Source organism: Macaca thibetana, chromosome 18 (assembly GCF_024542745.1).
Source record: "Macaca thibetana thibetana isolate TM-01 chromosome 18, ASM2454274v1, whole genome shotgun sequence".
Lineage (NCBI taxonomy): Eukaryota > Metazoa > Chordata > Mammalia > Primates > Cercopithecidae > Macaca > Macaca thibetana.
In genome coordinates this window covers 23,533,866-23,558,511 of record NC_065595.1, presented here as the reverse complement: position 1 = coordinate 23,558,511, position 24,646 = coordinate 23,533,866, and the positions used below count along the sequence as shown (strand labels likewise).

At 38.8% G+C, this 24,646-nt stretch overlaps 1 protein-coding gene across 2 annotated transcripts in view; it reads left to right on the top strand.

Moving 5' to 3' along the window:
* Positions 1-622: 622 nt before the first annotated feature.
* WDR7 (WD repeat domain 7) overlaps positions 623-24,646 on the top strand; it is a 389,130-nt gene continuing 365,106 nt past the window's right edge. For both annotated transcript variants that reach the window (XM_050767826.1, XM_050767825.1), the window contains exons 1-2: positions 623-719; positions 23,632-23,803. In XM_050767826.1, the coding sequence (XP_050623783.1) occupies positions 23,645-23,803 (159 nt within the window). In that variant the 5' untranslated portion in view covers positions 623-719; positions 23,632-23,644. The remainder of the gene's footprint in view (positions 720-23,631; positions 23,804-24,646) is intronic.

Below are 24,646 nucleotides of genomic sequence, written 5' to 3'. Positions count from 1 at the left end.
TTGCCGCCCACAAGGAGACAGTGTATTCATCCCCTCTCCTCTGCAGGAATATTGTACAAGGTCAGACTTCTAGTGCAGTGGCAGAGTTCGTCTATGGCCCTCTGTGTCCTGGCCAACAATTAAGTTCAGAAGCAAAAAGGAAACAGCAACTGACATTTCCAGGTGTCTGGGCCAAGTGATGGGGGCAGAAGTGTAAACTTGCAATATCCTGGTCCCAAGAAAGACCTACGCTTGCTCCTTCATCCTTCGCTCCATCTTGGTCCTCCCAACATGGGTGTTAGAAGCGAGAGGACAGCCTAGACCAGACTTCCCATAACCAAGATGGCGGCCGCGCACTCCTTGCCCACAGCTGACCTTTTCTCCTCCTTCGGTCTCCATGGTAACGCGGCCGGCTCTCTCGGCGCCGACGTAGGCCTTGCATGTAGGGAAATGGTGAGTCTTTCCCGCCCCCTCATTTTTGCGACAGTTGCAGCGAAAGTCACGGCAGTTGGGGCTCGTGTCAGCTGATTTACTGCGGCGGCGGCGGCGGCGTTACCGGCACCTTGCAGTCTCTGTGGGAAGACGGCGGCTGAATAGCGCTTGCCGCCCCTTAGGTTATCCCAGAAGGATCTGCGCACCCCGCATCCTCCGTAGTTCCGCCTTATCCTTGTCTTCCTTGGCTGGGGCGCCCACCGGCGGTCTGATAGGCTACATCGCGGCATGAGATGAAGCTGTGACAGGTAAGGGGGCTTTCAAGCTTTTCCATAGGAAACCCCAGGGCGGGATGTGCTTGCACCTTGGAGGTCAGGGGTCGGGGTCAAAGGTCACAAGCCCACTCTAGCCGGGGGCGGTGCCAGCTGTCAGATCGCTGCGACTGCAAGCTCTGCTCCTTGCTTCGCCTGCAGGTCGGGCCCACAACTAGGCGCCGTTACCAAGAGCGTGGGAGCCCGCCGGGGGTCTTTGTGGCTCCCTTACCTGGTGGGTGAGGTTTGCTGCTTTTGACATTTGCTTTGGTCTTGAGGTGGGATTGCCTGGCTCCCAGGCACGATCTAAACAGGATGAGGTGGTTGATGATGATCGTGGGTGGTTATTGACAGCAATTTTGGGCGATGTGTTTGCTTTTGGGGTTCATATTGTCTTTCCTTAGCTGTTGGTACTACTTTTGCCCGTGCCCAAGATACTGACACCACTGTTAGAATTTCACTTTTGAGATGCCACCTGCCAGTTCTTATCCCTTTGACCTAGTACTTGTCTGAACGGATACCAGTTACTCCCGTTCACTTACTGATGGGTGCCAGCGTTCTGAAACTGTGTTTGAAGTCAGCACTACCCTACCTTTGATTCAAAAGTTGCCGTTTTATGTTTTTGACCCACTTAGTATATCTCTTTTTTAGGCAGCATTTGCTGGGTTAGATAGTCTGAAACTAGGGAAGCTACCGTTGCATCACAGACTGCATTGATATTGTTGATGCTGCTGAATTTAGGGTTCGGTCAGTGGCAGCTACAGCTTCCTCGCACTGTAATATTTGACATGAGACAAAAAAAGGCAGACTGACTCTTTCAGATGTTTACATCTTAGGATTTTATGGGCAAGGTTGCAGGAATTGCCTGTTGTGTGAAAGAAATTAACTGAGGTTTTGACATTTTGTTAAACAAAAATTTTAGTTTGACTCTGTTTCTTGCTTTATAAATAAACTTGTGGCTGTATGAAGGTCAGCTTAAAAGTGAATATAATGTGTTGAAATGCCCTTATTATTACAAGGAATAAAAAACTGTCTAGTTGCATCCAGAATAACGCATATTAGTTATTATAAATTGGGAAAACGAACCTGTATAAATATAATTAATGCTTTACTATTAATGTCAATTAGGGATTATGGTAGAGAAATTCATTTATTTTACTGCCAATCCTTGTTTTAAGAGTGTTTCAGAGAATCACTTTCAGAGAAAAATGAGAGTATGCCCTTTATGTTTTCTTATTGCCACCTGTAACTAAATTTTAAAAGATCTTGGTTACTGGGTGGATCAAAGGGACTGGGCTTGGCTTGGTTTGAATATCACTGTAAGAATTTAAATTAAATTTTAGGGGTGGTGACCCTTGTATCTTACAGTTTTCTTTTATCTTCGATATACTTTCTGTTTTGAAGTTAAAGGAAGTTGGGTGGTTTCTCCATGTAACACACTTAGCATCGAAAATCTTCGAAGTAGGTTGTTTTGTGCTTTCTTCATGAGAAAGGTAGGATGACATTTAGCTTTAGTGGTATGATGTTTGTTAGATGTATGAGTCCTTAAAGTTCATTTTGGACCTCATGTGCAGAGGATTGAGTTAATCTTACTCAATTCAATGATCACCTTTGGACCATTCAAGGCATCTCCCCTGCCTGCAGTTTTTTTTTTTTTTTTTTTTTAGATGGAGTTTCGCTCTTGTTGCCCAGGCTGGAGTGCAATGGCATGGTCTCAGCTCACTGCAACCTCCCCGTCCCGGGCTCAAGCAATTCTCCTGCCTCAGCCTCCTGAGTAGCTTGGGATTACAGACATGTGCCACCAAGCCCGGCTAATTTTTGTATTTTTAGTACACATGGGGTTTCACCATGTTGGTCAGGCTGGTCTTGAACTCCTGACCTCAGGTGATCCAACAGCCTTGGCCTCCCAAAGTGCTGGGATTACAGGTGTGAGCTACCATGCCCAACCTCATTCGTTGTTTTTTATTTCTAATTCCCGCTCTTTTCTCTTGCTTATCAACCCATTTGCAACCATTCTGTATGATATGTATTATTCTGTTTGTATGTGTTATTAAATGTATATTGTTCTGGGTGCCCACATTTTTAATTTATAGAGATGATATCATGCAGGTTTTTTTGTCTCACTATTATGTTTTGAAGATCTATTGTGTTGCTGTTCTTTGCTTCCAAGTGCTACACAGTATTTCAGAATGTACATCTACTACAGTTTATGTGTCTACTCTCCTATTTGTAGATACCCATGTTATTTTCATTTTCCTACCTCTGTAGATAATACCACGATAAGCATACATGTTAGACCTCTGTGATACTTTTGTTGAGTTATAGATCCATATGTGATTTATGGATCATTTGGTTTTCGTATATTTTATTGAAGCACCACCGGATGGTGTTTAGAACAAGCAGCAACGGTCTATACACCTGCAGGAAGCTTGTGAGGGTTCCTTTATCTTTGTTTCCCCACAAATGCTTGGTGTTATTCAGTGCTCCAATTTTTCCAGACTAATATATAGAAAACTAAATATCATTTTAAATTACATTTCACTGTTACTAATAAATCTGAGCATTTCTTCTTTTTTTTTTGACATGGAGTCTCACTCTTGCCAGGGTGGAGTGCAGTAGTGCGATCTCGGCTCACTGCTATCTCCACCTCCTGGGTTCCAACGATTCTCCTGCCTCAGCCTCCTGAGTAGCTGCGACTACAGGCATGTGCCACCACGCCCAGCTACTTTTTGTATTTTTAGTAGAGATGGAGTTTCACTGTATTGGCCAGGATGGTCTTGATCTCTTGACCTCGTGATCTGCCTGCCTTGGCCTCCCTAAGTACTGGGATTACAGGTGTGAGCCAGCATGCCCTGCCGAATCTGAGTATTTCTTCATGTGTGTTTTATCTTTTTGAATTTTTTCTTTGTGAAATTACCTGTTCATCCCTTCATCCATTTTTATTTTGGGGTTTCAGTTCTTTCTTTTTGATTTGCGGACATTTCTTGTATTTTATAGATACTAGTCATTTAAGTATTACAAGTATATCTGTTCCTAATCTGTCATTTGTCTGTAATCTTTTTCATGATGTTCTTCATTGAACAGAAATCTTATATTTTGATATAATCAAATTAAAAAATGTTTTGGCTGTATGGTTTGTATTTTGAAGGTTTTCTTTAAGATATCTTTCCCCAGTGCTATGCCACAGAGTTACTCTGCTATGTTATATACTGCTAAATACATAGTTTTCTTTTACACTTATTGGTCTTTAATACATGCAGAATTTAACGTTTTATGTGTCACAAGTTTGTGATCCAGTTTATTTTCCATGTACTGTGCCAGTTTTCCTGGTATCTTTCTTCCCTTTTCCCATAGATAATGGTGTGACACTTACTGTGTATTAGGTGCTCATATATACTCTGAATATTGAGTCCTTTCCTTTGGTTTGTCTGTTCTTGCTCTAACACCATATTGTTTTAACTCCATGGTTTTGTACTAGTATGTTTTTTTCCCCCTATATAAATAACTCTTCCCATTTATTTTGTTTTAGCTTTATTTTGATATATTATAGAGTCATAGGAAGTTGCACAAATAGTAAAGAGAGCTCTGGTTTCCCCCAGTGGTTATATTTTATGCAGCTTCACCCAATTTCCTTTAATAGTTACATTTTATACTACTGTAGTACAATATCAAAACCAATAAATTGATTTTGTACAATGCCTGTATATAGTTCTGTGCCATTTTATCACCTGTGTGGATTCCTGCAACTACCTCTGCAATCAAGATACAGAGCTAGGCTGATGTAGTTGCCCACGCCTGTAGTCCCAGCATTTTGGGAGGCTGAGGTAGGCAGATTGCTTGAGCCTAGGAGTTGGAGACCAGCAACATGTCAAAATCCTGTCTCTACAAAAAAATACAAAAATTAGCCTGATGTGGTTGTGCATGCCTGTGGTCCCAGCTACTGGGGGGGCTGAAGTGGGAAAATCACCTGAGCTTGGGAAGGTTGAAGCTGGAGTGAGCTGTGATTATGCCACTGCACTGTAGCCTGGGACAGAGTAAAACCCTGCGTCAAAAAAAAAAAAAAAAAAAAAAAAAAAAAAAAAAAAAGAAAGAAAAAGATACAGAACTATCCCATCACTACAAAGATTTTCTTCATGTTATCCTTTTCTAGTTCCATCCACGTCCCTTACACTCACCATCCCTTAATCAGTTTCTACCATCCCTTAATCAGTTTCTATCTCTATAATTTTGTCATTACCAGAATGCTATATAAATGGAATCCTATAGCATGTAATCTTTTGAAATTGAGATTCATCCAAATTGTTGAATGAGGCAGTTCTTGAGATTCATCAACATTGTTGAATGAGACAATTCTTGAGATGCATCCAAATTGTGGCATATATCAATAGTTTGTACTTCTTAATCGTTGAGTAGTATTCCATGTATGTATGTATCCAAGTTTAACCATTCACCTGCATATCTGGGCTGTTTTTAATTTTTGGCTGTTGCAGATAAAGCTGCTGTGCATTCTTGTACAGTGTGTGTGTGTGTGTGTGTGTGTGTGTATGTGTGTGTATGGATTTAAATTTTAATTTTTTCTGGGATAAATGCCCAGGGATGTGGTTACTGGATGGTATGGTAAGTGTATGTTTAGTTTTTGAAGTAACTCCCAAAGTGTTTTCTGGAGTGGTTATACCGTTTCACGTTTCTACCAGCAATGTATGAGAGATTGCATTTCTTTGCATCTTCACTAGCATTTGATATTGTCTTTTTTTTTTTTTTTTTTTTTTTTTTTTTTTTGTGGAGATGGAGCGTCGCTCTGTCACCCAGGCTGGAGTGCAGTGGGACACTCTTGGCTCACTGCAACCTCCACCTCCCAGATTCAAACAATTCTCCTGCCTCAGCCACCCGAGTGGCTGGGACTACAAGCTCATGCCACCACGCCCGGCTAATTTTTTGCATTTTAGTAGAGATGGGGTTTCACCGTGTTGCCCAGGCTGGTCTTGAACTCTTGAGCTCAGGCAATCCGCCTGCCTCAGCCTCCCAAAGTGCTAGGATTACAGGCTTGAGCCACTGCGCCCGGCCACTATTTTTTTTTTTTTTTGAGACGGAGTCTTGCTCTGTCACCCAGGCTGGAGTGCAGTGGCGCGATATCGGCTCACTGCAAACTCGCCTCCCGAGTTCATGCCATTCTCCTGCCTCAGCCTCCTGAGCAGCTGGGACTACAGGCGCCGCCACCACGCCCAGCTAATGTTTTTATATTTTTAGTAGAGATGGGGTTTTGCCTTGTTAGCCAGGATGGTCTCGATCTCCTGACCTTGTGATCCGCCCACCTCGGCCTCCCAAAGTGCTGGGATTACAGACGTTAGCCACCGCGCCTAGCCTTTTTTTTTTTTTTTTTTTTTTAACTGTTCTTATGTGTAATGATATCTCAGGGTGGTCTTAATTTGCATTTCCCAAATAGCTAGTGATGTTAAATGTCTGCTAGAGGACTTTCTCTTATCTTTGCCCATTTTCAAAGTTGGCTCAGCTATTTGTGGATTTTTATTTGTTCCTATGTATTTTAGAGTTAGTTTGAGTTTCTAAAAACAATACCAGTAGAACTTTGACTTATAGATTTATTTTGAGGAAAAGTGATATCTTTATAATATTAGGACATTTTATCTGAGAACGTGGAATGGTCTTTCACTTATGACTTTGAGTAAAATATTTGTAGTTTATAAAAATACTGTGAATGGTATACTATTTTAAAAGTAGATTAGTGCTGATACAAGAAAATGCTGTTGATTTTCATATATTGATAATCTACTTTTGTCTTTTTGTGTTCTACTAGACAGAAATCAAAATTCATAGTGTACATCTTGAAGTAATTTTAGTGCGTGTAGAGTGAGGCCTGGAACTATGTAGTGCCTTTATTCCTGGGTTTATCTGTTACATCTCCCTGTGACCGTTTTTTAATTTGTTGGGACTTTTTTTTGAGATGGAGTCTCACTCTGTTGCCCAGGCTGGAGTGCAGTGGTGTGATCTCAGCTCACTGCAACCTCCAACTCCCAAGTTCAAGCGTTTCTCCTGCCTCAGCCTCCCTAGTAGCTGGGATTACAGGTGCCCGCCAGGACACCTGTAATTTTTGTATTTTTAGTAGAGATGGGGTTTCACCATGTTGGCCAGGTTGGTCTCAAACTCCTGACCTCAGGTTATCCTCCCGCCTAGACCTCCCAAAGTGCTGGGATTACAGGCATGAGCCACCATGCCTGGCAATTAAATTATGGAGTTAGTGAGGTTTGCAGGTTCTATTTTCATTTTTTCCATTTAATTGATGCACCTTTTAAAGAATTAATAGTCTTACATATGTGCATGCCATTGATCATAGGCAAAATCAACTGAGAGCTATGGATAGCTCAGTGAAATCCTGTCATCAATAAGAGGACACCTTATGTTCTCTCTGACAGATATTATGATAGTAATGTAAACTTACATTTTGAGCTCCATCCATATGGTTCATTTGTCTTGGTCTGTATCTGATACTTAAAGCTACTCTGCTGGATACAAAAGAACATAAACAATTATGTTGGAAGAAGAAATCCTATATCATGACTGCATTCAGAAAGTCCTTATGGGTCTAACAAAATTTTTACTTCCTTTCTATTAAAGAACATATGTATTATATTCATTAAGTATTTACTATTTTAAATAAAATTATTATTTTTCTTTTTTCAAAATATGTTGGTGACGTTTCATGAAATTACAGGGGTTTTTTTTTGGCTGATGATTACTTGAGTTAGTGGGAGCCATAAAATGTTGGAACAACAAATGTTAGGGCACTGGTCAGTTTAGGGGAGGGAAGATTTCTGAACTGCTAAGCGTTATTCTGTAGGCTTTTAAAAATAGAACATTTCTGGAAATACGTGACTTTGTTTTTTTTTGGTTTTGTTTTGTTTTGTTTTTGGGACAGAGTCTCACTCTGTCGCCCAGGCTAGTGTGCAGTGGTGTGATCTTGGCTCACTGTGACCTCTACCTCCCCAGTTCAAGCAATTTTTCTGCCTCAGTCTCCCAAGTAGCTGGTATTACAGGTGTGCACCATCACACCCAGCTGATTTTTGTATTTTTTAATAGAGACAGGGTTTCACCATGTTGGCCTGGCTGGTCTCGAACTACTGACCTCAAGTGACCTGCTGCCTCGGCCTCCCAAAGTACTGGAATTAGTCATGAGCCACTGTGCCCAGCCTGGAAATACATAACTTTGAAAATGCAGTCTCCCATTCAGCTTAGCAGTTGTAATTTATGACCCTTCAAGCTCACTGAAGATACTCTTCTAGTTTTTTTGCACATCATGTTTCCCTCTGAATGTTGATAGTTGGTATATGTGAGTGATAACAGACTGATAGAGTGAGCCAGTTACCTTCTGTTTTCACATTCAAGTTTATTTCACATTCAAGCTATCGTCCTTAAAGGCTCTTCTTTTTTTCTAAACTTTTCAAATGCAAATAAACAGTATAAGCTTCCATTAGTTGGAACAAAAAATTCACAGGAATGAAATATCATTTCTTTTATTCAGAAAGTCCTTATGGGTCCACGGAAATCTTTTCTTCCTTTCTATTAAAGAACATATATATTATATTCATGAAGTATTTACTATTTTAAATAAAATTAGATTTTTTTTCAAAATATGTTGGTAATGTTTAATGAAATTACAGGGGTTTTTTTTGGCTGATGATTACTTGAGTTAGTGGGAGCCATAAAATGTTGGAACAACGAATGTTAGGGCATAGGTGAGTTTAGGGGAGGGAAGATTTCTGAAGTGCTAAGGGTTATTCTGTAGGCTCTTACTTTTTTATGTACTTCCTTTTTTTTTTTTTGAGACAGAATCTCTCTCTGTTGCGCAGACTGGAATGCAGGGGCACGATCTTGGCTCACTGCAACCTCCGCTTCCCGGGTTCAAGCAATTCCCCTGCCTCAGTCTCTCGAGTAGCTGAGACTGCAGGTGTGCCCCACTGTGCCCAGCTAATTTTTGTATTTTTTTCTTTTTTTTAGTAGATGGGGTTTCACCATGTTGGCCAGGCTGGTCTTGAACTCCTGACCTTGTGATCTACCTGCCTCGGCCTCCCAAAGTGCTGGGATTACAGGCCCACTGTACTTACTTTTAATCCCACCATGCCCGGCCCACTGTACTTACTTTTAAGAAGCTGTGTTGTGATTAATTACTAGGCCTTAGTGACTGTAGTGGTGATTATGTCAGCTAATTTGCTTCATAGTTCCTAAGATATATTTTGCTGTGTATATGTCACGATAAACTAAAAGAGGCAGGAGTGTAGGTAAAACCGGTAGCTGGGGAAGAAACAATAATATGTTAATGGCATTTTGATTAAGGAGACTTGTATTAATTGTTGACATTATTATAGAAGAACTAATTGACAAGAAATTCTCCTTTGAAATCCAAAACATATAAAATCGAGATATACTTTAATTTGTTGATGGGTACAATTTTACTTAAGCCAACGCAAACATATTTCATTCCCTAGTTTGTTTATTTATTCAAGTATTTGGATTCCTTCTACGTGGCAGGAATTTTAGGCACTGGGAATACAATAGAGAATAAACCAAACACAAATCTTTACCATCATAGAACATATAGCAGGAGAGGCAGATGATAAATAAATAAACATATGGTATGTTAAATGATTGTAAGTGTTTTGTTTGAGTGGCAATTTATGATGGTCAGGAAACCCTTCACTAAAAAGGTAATATTTTATAGAGATTTGAAGAGGGCGAGGGAGTGTGGGGTGGGGGACACTGTTCTGAGGTAAGATTCTGCTTGGTATCTTTGAGCAACACCAATGAATCAGGGCAGATGGAAAAGAGTAAGCAAGGGAGAGAGCAACCACCTCACTCATATAGGAAAGGCAGTTGTATGTAGAGTTGGTTTTTGCTCTGTGTGAGACAGGAAGCCATTGGAAGATTTTGAGATGTGATCACAGCATGATTTTTTTTTTTTTTTAAACAGTATTACTCTATATGCTGTGTTGAGATTGCAGGGGACCAAAGATGGAAACAGTGAGACCAGATAGAGGGCTGTTGTGTTATCCCTGCTGGAAGATGCTGATTTGAGAACAGGGCGGTTGTAGTGAAAATGTTAAGATGTTGCAGGATTCTGGATACGATTTGAAGGTATAGCCAGTGGAGTTTACTGATGAATTGGGATATGGAATGTGTATGTGTGAGAGAGTAATAGAGTAACTAAAGATGATTCTAGGATTTTGGTCTGTGTAGCTATGAAACTGGAGTTGCCAATAACTGAGATGGGTAGACTGGGAGGGGCACGATTGAGGAATGATCAGGGACTCACTTTTGGACATGCCAAGTTTGAGAAACTTACTAGCTATCCAAAAGGTGATGTTGAGTAGGCAGCTGGACGTACGGATTTGAATTTCAGAAAAGCGTCTCACACAATAAATTGGGGAACTGTCAGTGTGTACAGGTTGAGTATCTCTAATCTGCAGTCCAAAATGCTCCAAAATCTAAAACTCTTGAGCATAAACATGACACTCCAAAGAAATGCTCATTGGAGCATTTTGGATTTTGGATTTTTCAGATTAGAGATGCTCATCCTGTAAGTATAATACAAATATCCCCAAATCTGAAAAAGTTCCAAACTCTAAAATACTTCTGATTCCAAGCATTTCAGATAAGGGATACTTGACCTGTAGATGGTATTTAAAGCAATAAGGCTTGATGAGATCATTGAGAGAGTGAGTGTTGCCAGAGAAGAGAAGTCTAAGGACTAAGTTCTGGGAATGCCAACATTTAAAGGTAAAAAAAAGAAAAAAAAAAAAGAAAGAAAGAAAAGAGACTGAAGCGAGAGAAGAAGAAGGAAAGTCAGGAAAAGATGAAGACTTTGAGGCCAGGTAAAGAAGTATTTATTTCAAGGATGGAATATGAACTATGTCAAATATTGTTATTAGGTCAAGTAAGATAAGGATTAGAACTTGGTAATGGATTTAACAGTGGGGAGGTCATTGGTGACTGTGTCAAGGGCAGTTTTTTTTTTTTTTGTGACAGGCAGAGCAGGAGGAGGGTAATGTTACAAATGAGAAGTTTAACTTGAGACATCACATATTTCCTCAGAGTTTGAAATGGAAATGGAGAGCTGGGCTCCGCTCTAGTCAGTGTGACTTTCATACCTTCACAGTTGCCCATCTCATTTTAGTGATTCCAAGACTAATGTGATAATTCAGCTTCCAGTTTGGGGAAGCATGTTTGTTTCTTCTTTTTCTGTTTAATTCAATTTATATGCAATGAGAAAGTTCAGTGCTCAGTTTAGACTTTTGATGGCAACGTAAGGGAAGAAATTGAAATGACTGGAGATGCAAATGCGATTAGAGGTGGGTGGCAGGAGAAAGTTGAAGTTGATTCAACCAAATGGAATTTCCTTTAAAAAGTAAGGTCTTGGTGGGCATAATGGGCTTTTAGCTTAATCGGTAACTCTTGAAATTGATGTAGGTTGGTGATGGATAGAGCATAACAGAAGAGTTCAGTCATTGTAATAGCACCTGCAGAAATTTAAAACATGACTTACAGGACTCAAAATCTATGAATCACATTTAAAATGTGATTTATTTTTGACCAGATAGCTCTGCAGTTCTTCAAAATCTGTCTCTCATGCACTCAGGGCTGTTTAGCAATAAGAAATAAGTGTAGTCTCCTGTTGCCATCTGCTCATTCCACATGTTCCTTTGAAACTGAACACTGGAACTTCCTTTAACCAAGTAGTCCTAAAGTGTCAGGCTCATTGAGAGTAGTACAGTATATTTCTTAACCACCCAAATAAGAAAGTATAATTTTGTCAACTGCTTAAGTGTTCAGAAGGTTGTGTCCCTTACAGCTCTTAAATTCTGGAAACACTTTGTTATAAGGAAGCAGCTGAGTAGTTTCTTTAGTGTGTTTTTATGACCTAGCTGTTTCATTGTAGTATAATAAACAGAGTCTTCATTATCTGCTTCAGGTTTGTTTTCCAAGTCTTCAATCGATTGGTGGTAAATCCACAAGCACACGAAAAAAAAACCCAAAAAACAAAAAACAACAGCAACAACAAAAAAAACCCATCATCTTAATGATCACATCCTCATCACATCATACTGTGATCTTGACTTGGGTACACTCTTTTGGCAAATGACATAGGAATGTTCTCTGAGAATTTGAATAAACCTTTATAAACTACTTCTTTCACTGCAGCTGTGGCAAATACATTTAGCTGTTTAGGGTTTAGTACTTGCTTCTCATATTCCCCATTGGTAGGTGGGTAGCTAAGGCCTATGCCAGTTCATGTGTGCCCATTCTCATGAGAGAAAATTTGAGTTTGTTTTTGTCTGCAAGTCACAGGGGGCCTGCCTGGGACACAAGAAGTACACAGACTGAGAACATATTGACTATCCTGTGAAAACACCCTGTTGCTAGGACAGAAATACGTCTTGCTTTTGCATTTGAGAGCTAGACAAACAGTGTGGAGGAATTAACATTGATCTGATACTAGTTTGTATATAATCTTAACTGTTTTATAGCTTTTAGAAATCATGTGTGCTACCAGTATTACATGGGATAGTGTGGAACAGGATGGTCTTATCAGAATATTGCCCTATAGGTCATTGATAGTTCAAAAGGAAAAACAAAAACAGTAGCAGTGAAAGTAATCTGGTAGTCACCACCTGAATCAAATGGTCAAAGGTAACATTGTTGCTCATAGGACAATGTGATGTTATATGCTTCTTGAGGTGATGCAGTGTGAAGTGTACATCACCAGCTATCGAGTATTCTTGCCAACAATGTTCACTTGAGGCAAACGTTGTTAGATCCAATTTTGTTTGTAGTAAAAACAGGTGATGGAGGCACAGATTAAATGATATCATTAAAAAAATCAGAAAAATCTTCAGATGTGGAACATTCTACAAACAACTGTTTTTTTTTTTTTTTTTAATTAGTATTAAAAAAAATAAGGTGGGATTATTCTAGAACTAAAGAGACCTGACAGCTTTTTTAGCCTGTTCAGGCTGCCATACAAAATACCACAAACTGAGTGGCTTAAACAACAGCATTTTATTTTCCCACAGTTCTGGAGGCTAGAAGTGCCCCAGATCAAGGTCAGAAGGTTTATTTTCTGTGAGGGCTCTCTTCCTGGCTTGCAGATGGCTGCCCTCTCACCATGTCCTCACAGTGGTGGAGAGGGAGAGAGCTTTTGTATCTCTTCTCCTTCTTACAAGGACACCAGCCCTATCACAGTAGAGTCCTGCTCTTATGACTACATTAAACCTTTATCACTTGTTCTCACAGGCCTTACCTCCAAATACACAAATGCAGTGGGGGTTAGGGCTTCAACATATGCATTTTGGGAGGACGTATCATTCAGTCCATAACAGCAACCAAATGCAGTGTGTAAAACTTTATTTTGTTTATAGATTTGCGGGGAAAACATTATAAAAAGCATTTTGTAGATGATTGAAGTAATTTGAATGTGGACTAGTTTGTAGATGCTATTAAGAGAATGATTATGGTGTTGATAATAGTGAGTGTGATAATGGTATTGTGTTTATGAGGGAGAATGCCCTTATTTTTAAGTTCTGTCTTTAAAAGCATTTAGGGGTGAGTCATCATATGTATATGTTACTTTCGAATGGTTCTACACACACAAAATACATACACATATAGATGCACAGCACAGACTTTTTAAAAGCACACACATATATGCACAGCATATATACACCACATATATATACAGCACATATACATGCATATATATGCACAGCACATATGTAGATATACCACATTGCCAAAGGAAATGTGACAGGATATTATTTTTTGAGTGATTGTTATATTCTTCTTTGAACTTTTGTATATTTGAAATTTTTCATAATAAAAATTTGGGAGGAATCACAAAGAGAAAGGTAATTTCATTTAGTAATTTTTAAAGGCACATCAAATTAAAAAAAACAAACCAACATGAGGTAACAAGGTTAAGTCTTTGGAATTTTTCTTAGGGCTTTCTAGGCCTTCATGTGTCTGGGTAGAAGAAAGCTGAGAAAACTGGAAGAAGATAATGGGGACAGTCTGCTGTACCAGAAAAAAAGAGAGTGTATTGCAAAAAATCAGCAACGTCACACTAGCAGTTATAGAATACATATAAGATAACTGGACTTAGGAAGAATAGATATCAACAATCGATTAATGTCAAAGCATCCTCATTCCTCACTTCTCTTGTAAGGCATTGCTTGTCTCTGCAATATGGGAGAGCTCTGCCCTGGAGTGTCATTTTAGAAGGATTGTTGACCCCTTCATGTAGTGGGAGATCTTGAGTGTCCTTAAATTACGTCTTTTTGAGGGCCCAGACTAGAGTACATGAGAAAATGGAAGCACCAAGTTAAAGACCACAGATTTCAAAATGCTAATTTTAATGAGAGGGAGAGAGATTGTTAGGGTTTCAAGTAGAGGCCAGTGAAAGTATTTGGATAAAAATAAAAAAATGTAGACATGTTTGAAGGGCAAAGGTTAACTTATAAAATAGATTGAAATGGTAGACGGTGAGAACATAATTAAAGGAGGAAGATTTTCGCAGAGTTCAGGAGGATTTTTTTTTTTTTTTTTTAAAGAGACATTTTTCCTCAAAAGAGTTAAATTTAGGTTGTGTGTGAAACCCTTAATACAGCCCTTGGCACATAGTGAGGGCTTAATAAATGCTAGTTATTGTTATTCTCTGTTTATTCATTCCATAAATACATATTGACCAGTAGTAAAAGCCAGCGTTTTAGGTGCAGATATGCAGTTTACTTGATAATGCTTAGATAACAAGGGTGCTAGATTTACAGATTTTATCCTTGAGAAACATAGGCTGTACAAATGAATGAGTGTTATGCATCAAGCATTTGTAAGGTGTAGTGAAAATAGGAGTAGCAGGAGTAGTAAATCATGTGGCTTAGGACAGGGCACTCACAGTGGAAGGGAGCTAGCATTTGAAAAGGTTATAGGCTAAAGATAAATACTTGTTAAAGTTAAATGTATTTTCAAAATCCCATGTTGTGTGCATATGTACAACTTTAAAACAAAAGAACTTGGTGTGACTGAGCACGGTGGCTCATGGCTGTAATCCCTGCACTTCGGGAGGCTGAGGCAGGTGGATTACCTAAGGTCAGGAGTTTGAGATCAGCCTGGCCAACATGGCAAAACCCCGTCTCTGCTAAAAATACAAAAATTAGTTGCGACTAGTAGCGGGTGCCTGTAATCCCAGCTACCCAGGAGGCTGAGGCAGGAGAATCCCTTGAATCTGGGAGGCAGAGGTTGCAGTGAGCCGAGATCGCTCCACTGCACTCCAGCCTTTTTTTTGACAAGAGTGAAACTCCATCTCAAAAAAAAAAAAAAAAAAAAAAAAAGAAGAAGAAGAAAAACTTGGTGTAGGTGTATCTAGGCCACTTTATTTAACTATATTGTAATGAAAAACACAATGGTGGGGCAAAAAAAAAAGACCCAGGAATTTGTCTTGAGAATTAGGAATTCCACTCAGCCCAGTCTCCTCTTCCTATTCTTCCTCTTGAAAGGCAGTCATTATTACTGATTTTTTTTTGTTCAATATCATTCCAGAATTATTCAAAGTGTGTGTGTACCCACTGTATATTTTGGTGTTTGTTTTATTTCTCATATTGCAGTGTTCCATTGTAAAGCTTTATCATAATTTATTTAACTAATCCGTTATTTGTGGACACTGAAGTTCTTTCCAGGTACCCTTTAAAAAATTATAGACATTTTCAAACATATAAAAGTAGAAAGAACAGTATAATGCACATTCTTGCACTAAAAAGACCTTCAATACTTACTTTCACAGTTTGAGTTCCCTGGCGAGCAGACTCTGAGATGGAGACTCAGGCTTATTAGGGAGTACTCTTGGGATCAACACCCAGGGAAAGGAAATAGCTTTGGCCCCAGGTTAAAGTTTGGTTGTGATGAGTCTCAGAGGAGTCTCAGTTGACCCTGGGGGAAGTTCTGAAGATGGGATGACCCTTCAGAGATATCCTGAATTGTGAGGGGGTCTGGCCTTTATATTTCCATATTGATCCATCACTGGATGTGAGCTGTCCCATGGGAAGGGTACATGAGCTTGGATAAGCCATCTCTCTTGGGCTGAGACAATCCTTAGTGGTGCTAATAACCTGAGCCTGTCTGCGGGGAACTCTCTCAGCAGTTAAGTCCTTCTTTCCCGAAGGAAGATTTGGGCACATAGCATCCATCATACTTACGATACTATTTCATCTTCATTCCTTCTTTTTTCTTTTTGAGGCGCAGTTTCACTCTTATTGCCCAGGCTGGAGTGCAATGGCACGATCTCGGCTCACTGCTACCTCCACCTCCCAGGTTCAAGCGATTCTCCTGCCTCAGCCTCCCTAGTAGCTGGGATTACAGGCATGCCCCACCATGCCCGGCTAATTTTTTATTTTTGATAGAAATGAGGTTTCTCCATGTTGGTCAGGCTGATCTCAAACTCCCAACCTCAGGTGATCCGCCCACCTCAGCCTCCCAAAGTGCAGGAATTACAGGCGTCAGCCACCGTGCCCGGCCTCACCTTCATTCCTTCTAATGCTTCTGATGCCCATATTCTCTTCCCTCTCCCAGAGCCACTAATGGCAGACATCACATGATTTTATCTGTAAACACTGCAGTACTATTTATCTTCTAATGAGTACTATGTTTTGGCAAAATCTTGATTAACCAGAATGCCTGGATAATGAAGCTTTCTGATAAATGGAATTTTGTGGTAAATGAAGACAATATAGGATAGTGAAAAGTGTTTCATTAGGACCCAGGAGATCTGTGTTTGCCTTTGAGCTCTGAGATCAATTTGCTGTGTGATCTGGAGAGAGTTGCTAACAGACCTAAATATCCACCCAAACATAAAATCCCCAGGATGGTAAGCAGCTATACTCTCTCCATTCTAGATTGGGAAACCAGGCTATTTTTTTTTTTTTGTCAATTCTAAAAGCCTTTCTTTTTTAAATGCTTAAATATAAAAAATAAAAGCAGAACAGCAGGAGACAGAGTACTATTTCATAAACTTTTAAAGTGGCTTGGTTTGGCAAAAGCTCATTGCCTTTTTACCATTCACATAGAACAGTTTTTGTTGAGGTCTCTGGTATCATTTTATGAAAATACTTTCTGAGTTACCGTTTTTTAGAGACCAGATTCCTCTTTAGCATCATTGCTCTCACTTTCCTTCCTCCGCCTCACTATTCTTCCCTCCTACCTCTTTCCTTACCACCCAGTTTGGAAAGCAATAGTCTTCTTGCCTGTGACCTTACGTGTTTCACCAACCCCCATGACTTACTGTTCTTCCTCTGTAATATCTGCTATTTTTCTTTTAGTACTCTAATTTTAGCTAAGCTTCTTAGCACCCAGACTTATTGCAGTATCATCATTATTTGTTTTCCCCCTCTTTAGTTGTTTCTCTGTGTTAATCCAAGCTTCATACTATCTCAAAAAGTTTGAGCATGTTGCTTCTCTGTGTAGATATCTGCTTTTGGACCATTAAGTCTCTTTACAATGTGGCCCAACTGAAGATCAGTGTGGAACCTTGTATTTTCTCTCATCCCCAAACCTAGGGTTAATAAATTACAGTTAAGCATACAATAATGTATCTTCCATGTTGGAATCTAAATTATCGATACTTCCCTAGGCATCAGTATTGTAATATTAATGCCCATCCTTTACTTAGAAAGCTTTCAGTATTTAAAACTGCTTTTTCTTTTCTTTTATCCTCAAAGTACCTTTGTGCAAAACTTGTATCAGAATCCATGTTGCATCCTGATCACCTTGGTGTGTTGAATATCAAGTCTTATCTATTACATCTTTAAAGTAGCTCTCATGTTAGTATTATTAGTACTATTTTCACCACACATACCCTTCACCATTTGTTTATTAAAGATGTCCTATGTGGTAGATGCTGTGCTAAGCATCATTTGGTAGTGAGTACACAGAGTGTGTATCTTGTAACCAGGGAGCTTGAAAGAGTAGTGGTGGAGAGTGCTGTTAACAGACGCCCCAGAAATAAGTAATGAGAGATTGTGATAAATTTAGGCACCACCATTTCTCTCCTACAGAACTTCAATAGCCTCATTGGTCTTCAGGTCCTCAGTTTTATCCCTCTCTATTATATCACAGCTAGAGTATCTTTCTGAAAAGCAATGTCAGATTTAAAACACTTTACCTGCTTCCTTTTGCTGTCAAATTAAAGTCCAAACTCTTGAAAATGTCTTACCAAGAAGCCCCTTGTGATCTGATGCATGTTGGCAGTTGGTTGTTTTTTCACCATTCTGCCTTTTTACTCTAAATGTCAGCCCTACTATTTACTGTTCAGAAAGAACTGAGATTATAATTATACCTCTGGCCCTTTGAACATGTGATTACCTGAGCCTATTCCGGTTAATTCCTACTCATTCTAGTCATCATTTCTTCTAGGAATCCTTGGACACATTGAAGTCTAGGTTAGGGAATCTGTCTTTTGTGTTTCCGTATGACTTGAGACTTCTCTCATGCTCTGTGGTAATTGTTTACATGTATGTAAGCCCCACTGGATAGTTGAATTGTCTATTTTATTAATTGTTGTAATACCTATACCTACCATGGTATTGACATGAACTGGAAACCTGAGAAATGCTGCTCTAAAATGTTTACTAATTATTAGGAGTTTGAAATTTTATTTGAAAGCCATTTTAGTTTTGGGATGGAAGTTGGTAGTATTATTTCTAATAAAGTACTACAGAACTAAATTGTCATATTTGCATTGCACAGTTGCACAATTTGAATTGTGTTTGGCAAGCATACACAGTAATACTTTTATACTTTGGCAGAAAGTCAATGAAAGGTATTAACCCGTTGGAAAGTACAACCTTATTGAATATTAAGCGCTGAAAGAAACCTGTAGATGTGTAAGCAGAATGTGAAGAAGTAGCAAAATCTGTGTGTGTATTTTTTAAAAAATAATCTTTACTGAGCATCTGCCATGTGCTAGGTATGGTACTAGTTGCATTACATATATGGCCTCTTGATCTTTATGACATCTTTCTGAGAGGAGGAGAATATTGTTATCTGTCTTTTACAGATGGGGAAACTGAGACCTCTAGATAACTTTGTCAAGATCACATAGAAGGGCCAGGATTTGAATATAGGTCTTCTGATTGTAGGCCTACTGTTCTTTCAGTTATTATTTTTGTTGCTCTTGTTGACTGGAGTACAGCATTTTAAATTATTTCTATACAGAGTGGAGAAATAGGTGAAATTAGGGGAAATAAAGCAATACCTGAAATTAATCAAAAGAGATGACTGAAATTTTATCTCTAAGATGCCTGTTTCCTTATGATTTGATTTGTTGACTTAGAAATGATTCAGTATTAATTTTAATAACTTGGTGAGAAAAGTAAGCCTCAGAAATGAGTATCATCAAAGACTGCATAGTGACAAAGTGAGAAGTAGAATCTAGAACTACTGATATTTGTTGACTCCAGAGCTTTATCTTTTAAACATTTCAATTGAATGAACAGTCTCTAAATGTAACTTAAGCCAGATTTTGATACAAACATAAATGAAAACTCAATGTTCCTAATATTATTTTGTTTTTAGAAGCATCTAGTCTAAGAACATATCAATTTGTAAGATCATGTTGAAATTTGAAAGCATATGCCCTCAATGTATTAGTTGCAAAATCTGAATATATTATATATATAATATTTTAGAGAAATAGTAATATAATTTTATTTTAGAGTTTCTCTTAATACCATAACAGATTATTCTAGTCATTTGTTCAATCACTTTTGCTTTTGGCATTTTCCATAAAAATAGAATTTTTTTTATCCCAATAAATCCTGTCCTGTGACTTGCTTAATTCCACTTAATATAAAGCTTTTTGGAACGTATTTAACTTTTTTGCTACAATAGGTGATAATGTTGGCAACGTTAAGCATGGATTATTAACTAACACATAGGCTGGTTGAATGGTGATGACTGAAAAACTGCATGCTCTGGATTTACATTGCCCTTTTTTCCCCTTAAAAAACTTCCTTGTGTTGGCAGTTTAGTGTGTCTTGGCTCATCCGTTATTCATTTTAAAGAAATTCAAACTTAGATTCCTGTGATCTACCTGATTAAATGGTTAGGTCCTGGCTAATTTGCCCATTTTTGTTTTGTTTTGTTTTGTTTTTGTTTTGATCCATTGCTTAGAACTAGGTTTATGTGGTTGCCAATTCGCTGGTAGTCTTTCCTAGAAGCATTTGATTGGCATACACTGTTCTATCATCATAAGCCATGTTATCCTCTATTTCACATTATTTCATTAGTGCTTCTGGTGGCTTTTCTAAAGTTTCATTTTTATTAGGTTTTTAAGGTATTAGAAAAAAAATGTTTTGCGGCATTTAGTACCCTATATTCCATAGTCCTGAGCCTGTTTACATTCTCTTTAAGCCAGGGAGTATGTACTGAGTACAAGTTGCCAAGCAGCTAGAGAAATGGTGTTCTTTCCAGATCTCAGCATGTTGTATTCAGTGTTTAGCACTTATTTACTTGAGATAAATCTTTGGTGATATAATTTATTATTTTATTTTATTTTTGAGATGAAGTGTCGCTCTGTCGCCAGGCTGGAGTGCAGTGGCACGATCTCAGCTCACTGCAACCTCTGCCTTCGGGATTCTAGCGATTCTCCTGCCTTAACCTCCCAATTAGCTGGGACTACAGGTGCCTACCACCATGCCCGGCTAATTTTTGTATTTTTAGCAGAGACGGGGTTTCACCATGTTGGCCAGGATGGTTTCAATTTCTTGACCTCATGATCCACCTGCCCCAGCCTCACCAAGTATTGGGATTACAGGCGTGAGCCACCACGCCCAGCTAGTGATGTAAGTTAAAACTGAGTGTTGTCACCATGGAAAATTAACTCCTTCCAGATTCTCTTTTTTGAGAAAGTCACCGTTGAATATATCATTCAGCCAGGAATATGATATTCCAAATTTATTAAAATTGGTTCTATGCTTATTTTTCTTTCTTTTTTTTTTTTTTTTTTTTGAGACAGGGTCTCGCTCGGTTACCCAGGCTGGAGTGCAGTGGCACAATCTTGGCACACTGTAGCCTCCACCTCCTGGGCTCAGATGATGAGTCTTCCACCTCAGCCTCCCAAGTAACTGGGACTGCAGGAGTGCACCACCATGCCTGGCTAATTTTTGTATTTTTTGTAGAGATGGCTGGTCTTGAACTCCAGAGCTCAAGCAATCCACCTGTCTCTACCTCCCCTCCTGCTCGGATTACAGGCGTGCACCACCAAACCCAGCCTAGTTTTATTTTCTAATATCACATAGGAATATGGAAATAATTGTTAGTGTCATGGTAGTTTATGAAACTGTCATGACACAAATAGGGTTTTACTAACAAGACGTGGACTTCTGATATTTTCTTTAAATGTATACCCCTTGTAGCAAAAGAGATGAAGTTTTTGGGGAAGCAAAGGGTTGAAAATTATTGCTTCTAACAACAAAAAAGATGTAATATAGATTTTTTTAGTAAGCATTCCAGTGTCATTCAGTTTTTTACTTGCCTCATTTTCTCTTTCTTTCTTTCTTTCTTTCTTTCTTTCTTTCTTTCTTTCTTTCTTTCTTTCTTTCTTTCTTTCTTTCTTTCTTTCTTTCTTTCTTTCTTTCTTCTTTCTTTTCTTTCTTTTTTCTTTCTTTCTTTCTTTCTTTTTCTTTCTTTCTTTCTTTCTTTCTTTCTTTCTTTCTTTTCTCTCTCTCTCTCTCTCTTTCTTTCGTTCTTTCGTTCTTCGTTCTTCCGTTCTTCCGTTCTTCCGTTCTTCCTTTCTTCCTTTCTCCCTTTCTCCCTTTCTCCCTTTCTTCCCTTTCTCCCTTTCTCCCTTTCTTCCCTTTCTTCCCTTTCTTTCTTTTCTTTCTTTCTTTTTCTTTCTTTCTTTCTTGACAGAATCTCACTCTGTTGCCCAGGCTGGAGTGCAGTGGCATGATCTTGGCTCACTGCAACCTCTGCCTCCTGGGTTCAAGCAATTCTCCTGCCTCAGCCTTCCGAGTAGCTGGGATTTCAGGCATGTGTCACCATGCCTGGCTAATTTGTGTATTTTCACTAGAAATGGGGTTTCACCAAGTTGGCCAGTCTGGTCTTGTACTCTTGACCTCAAGTGATCTGCCGACCTTGGCCTCCCAAGGTGCTGGGATTACAGATGTGAGCCACTGCACCTGGCCATTGCCTCATTTTATCTTTAATGATTATACCTTTTGATTGGCCATCTCTCAGGCTATAGGTGACCCCTAGTATCTAATGAGATCTATCAGAGTCCTCTCTTCTATGCAACTTTCTTTGACTATTCCAGTCTTCTTTTTCTAACTTCTCTGAACTCCTATTATCTAGTTTTTAACCACAGTTTTTAACCCCTAAATATTGTTTTGCCAATTAGATATTAATTTTGTTATATTAAGGAATACTTCCTCAAATGTGCTCTCCTGCAAGAGGTGCACTCCAGTATGCTCTGGTTAATTGATTAGTATCTCAAATTTAAATCCCTTCACCAGAAACTACATTTTTTTCTTTAATGGAGAAATGAGTTTATGAAGACATTCTTTTCTTCCCTCAAGGTTCAGAGTTTACAACAAAAGACATTCATGACCTTCAGGCATAACAGGTTTGGAGTAAGTGTGGTTGAATGGGTTTCTCACCGAGCAAATTTTTTTTGAGACAAAGCTTCATACTTGTTGCCCAGGCTGAAGTGCAATGGTGCAATCTTGGCTCACTGCAACCTCTTCCTCCCGGGTTCAAGCCTCCCAGATAGCTGGGATTACAGGCACCCGCCACCATGTCCGGCTAATTTTTGTATTTTTAGTAGAGATGGGGTTTCACCATGTTGGCCAGGCTGGTCTTGAACTCCTGACTCAGGTGATCCACCCACCCTGGCCTCCCAAAGTGCTGGGATTACAGGCGTGAACCACTGTGCCCGGCCCTGAACAAAGTTTTGAAAATGTTTAGCACAGTGTGAAACAGGACTGAGTTTTTCTTTGGCATTGCTATTTATTACTGTTTTGGAGACCTCATTTGTCATCAGTAGCCTAGCAGAGTGAGAAAGACCACAGGTTCTGAAGTCAGGCTGCCTGGGTTCTGATCTGGGCTCCATCACTTGTCACTTTGTGCCTCGGTGTCTTTGTCTATGAAAAAGGAATGATAATAGTGTTTACCTCCTGATTTGTTGTAAGGATTAGTTGAGTTTATATATGTACTTATATTTATACACACACATACAATGTTCAGAAAAATTTCCGGGACTTGGAAAGTTCTCCATAATTATTGTCTAGTGGTAGTGGTACAGTACAGTCTGTGTGTACCAGACTTTCTGAGAACAGTTTGATCTGTCTTTTTTAATGGAGGCATACAACTTGGGATCCGAAGGTCAGGATTTGTATTTGAGTTTTATGACTTGCTAGTTCCGTGTCCTAGGGCAGGTCATGTTTATGCCTCAGTTTCTAGTCGGCCAACCTCGAAAGGCTGTTTTGAGAATCAAAATGAAATAGTATACATAAAAGTGCTTTGTAAACTGTGAAGTCCTAGGTAAATATGAGGTATTGAAGTCATTGGCCTTTCATTAGTAAATTTTAAAAACTGCAAATGCCTGGGATAAAGACCTGTTTATTATTATTTTGTTGTTTCTTTCTTTTCACAGGTATTGATTGTGTATTATTTTGTAAGCACCTGAATCTAGAGTTATGATAAACTAGTTATTTTTTTGAAAATAATAAATATTTAAGTAGCTGCAATTTACTCCCAGAAATATATGATTATTTTCAAATTGTTGGTTTTATAACAAAAATATATAACATGTTTTTGAGAGAAATGTTGTAATATCTGACAATTTTTGTAACATTTTCAGGTTTGAAAACACAATGGCAGGAAACAGCCTTGTTCTACCCATTGTTCTTTGGGGCCGAAAAGCGCCCACACATTGCATCTCAGCTGTACTTTTAACAGATGATGGGGCCACAATCGTAACAGGATGCCACGATGGACAAATATGTCTCTGGGATCTTTCAGTAGAACTGGAAGTGAGTATTTGAAATGCCTATTGTACGTTTTAGATATAAAAATCTACTTATTAGAAGATAATATAGTCCCCGAATGATACTTTTGGGCCCACAATAGATTTTTCTGAAAAATGTGTTTTGACTAAAACTAGTAGAATACAGATTCATTATTTACACCATTCATCAGAGTTGACTTCTGAGGACTTTTGGCCATTTTTCAATTGTAATATCTACCCTAAGTGACTTACTGTTTGTTACATTTAAGATTTTTCAAATGATTATGACCCATGCTGAAGGAGGTTTTCCAAAGAGGTTTTAGAAAATTTAAAACACTTAAACCTTCTATGGTAAATGCTTTGAAGAGGGCAAAACTTTTTACAAAGTATAGGTTTTGTTGTATTGATTTTTGAAATGACTGTGTCTTTATTGTCATTCCTTGCTACTATGGAGTGCTTAGCATGCTCTGCTTCCAGGGCTCTCAGTGGACACAGCTAGGGAAATAGGAGTTGGGGACACACACACACACGTTCACACTGATACATCTAATTCCAACATAACACCACAGCATTTATCCTACTTTTCTCCTTTCCATATTTGTAACTCCTTTCTCTGACAACTCTTTCCAGGAATTTGTTGTCAAGGGAAAAAGAGAAAATGGAGTGATAACTGGTATGGAATGTGGGGTCAAGAAAGGTGATTTTTTAAATTAATTTTTTTGGATAATAGCCTTATTGGGATATAATTCACATACTACACAATCTGTTTCAAATGCACGTTTTGATGTTTCTTAGTGTGTTCATAAAGTTGTACAGCCATTACCAAGGTCAATTTTAGAACATTTTCATCACTTCCAAAACAAACCCT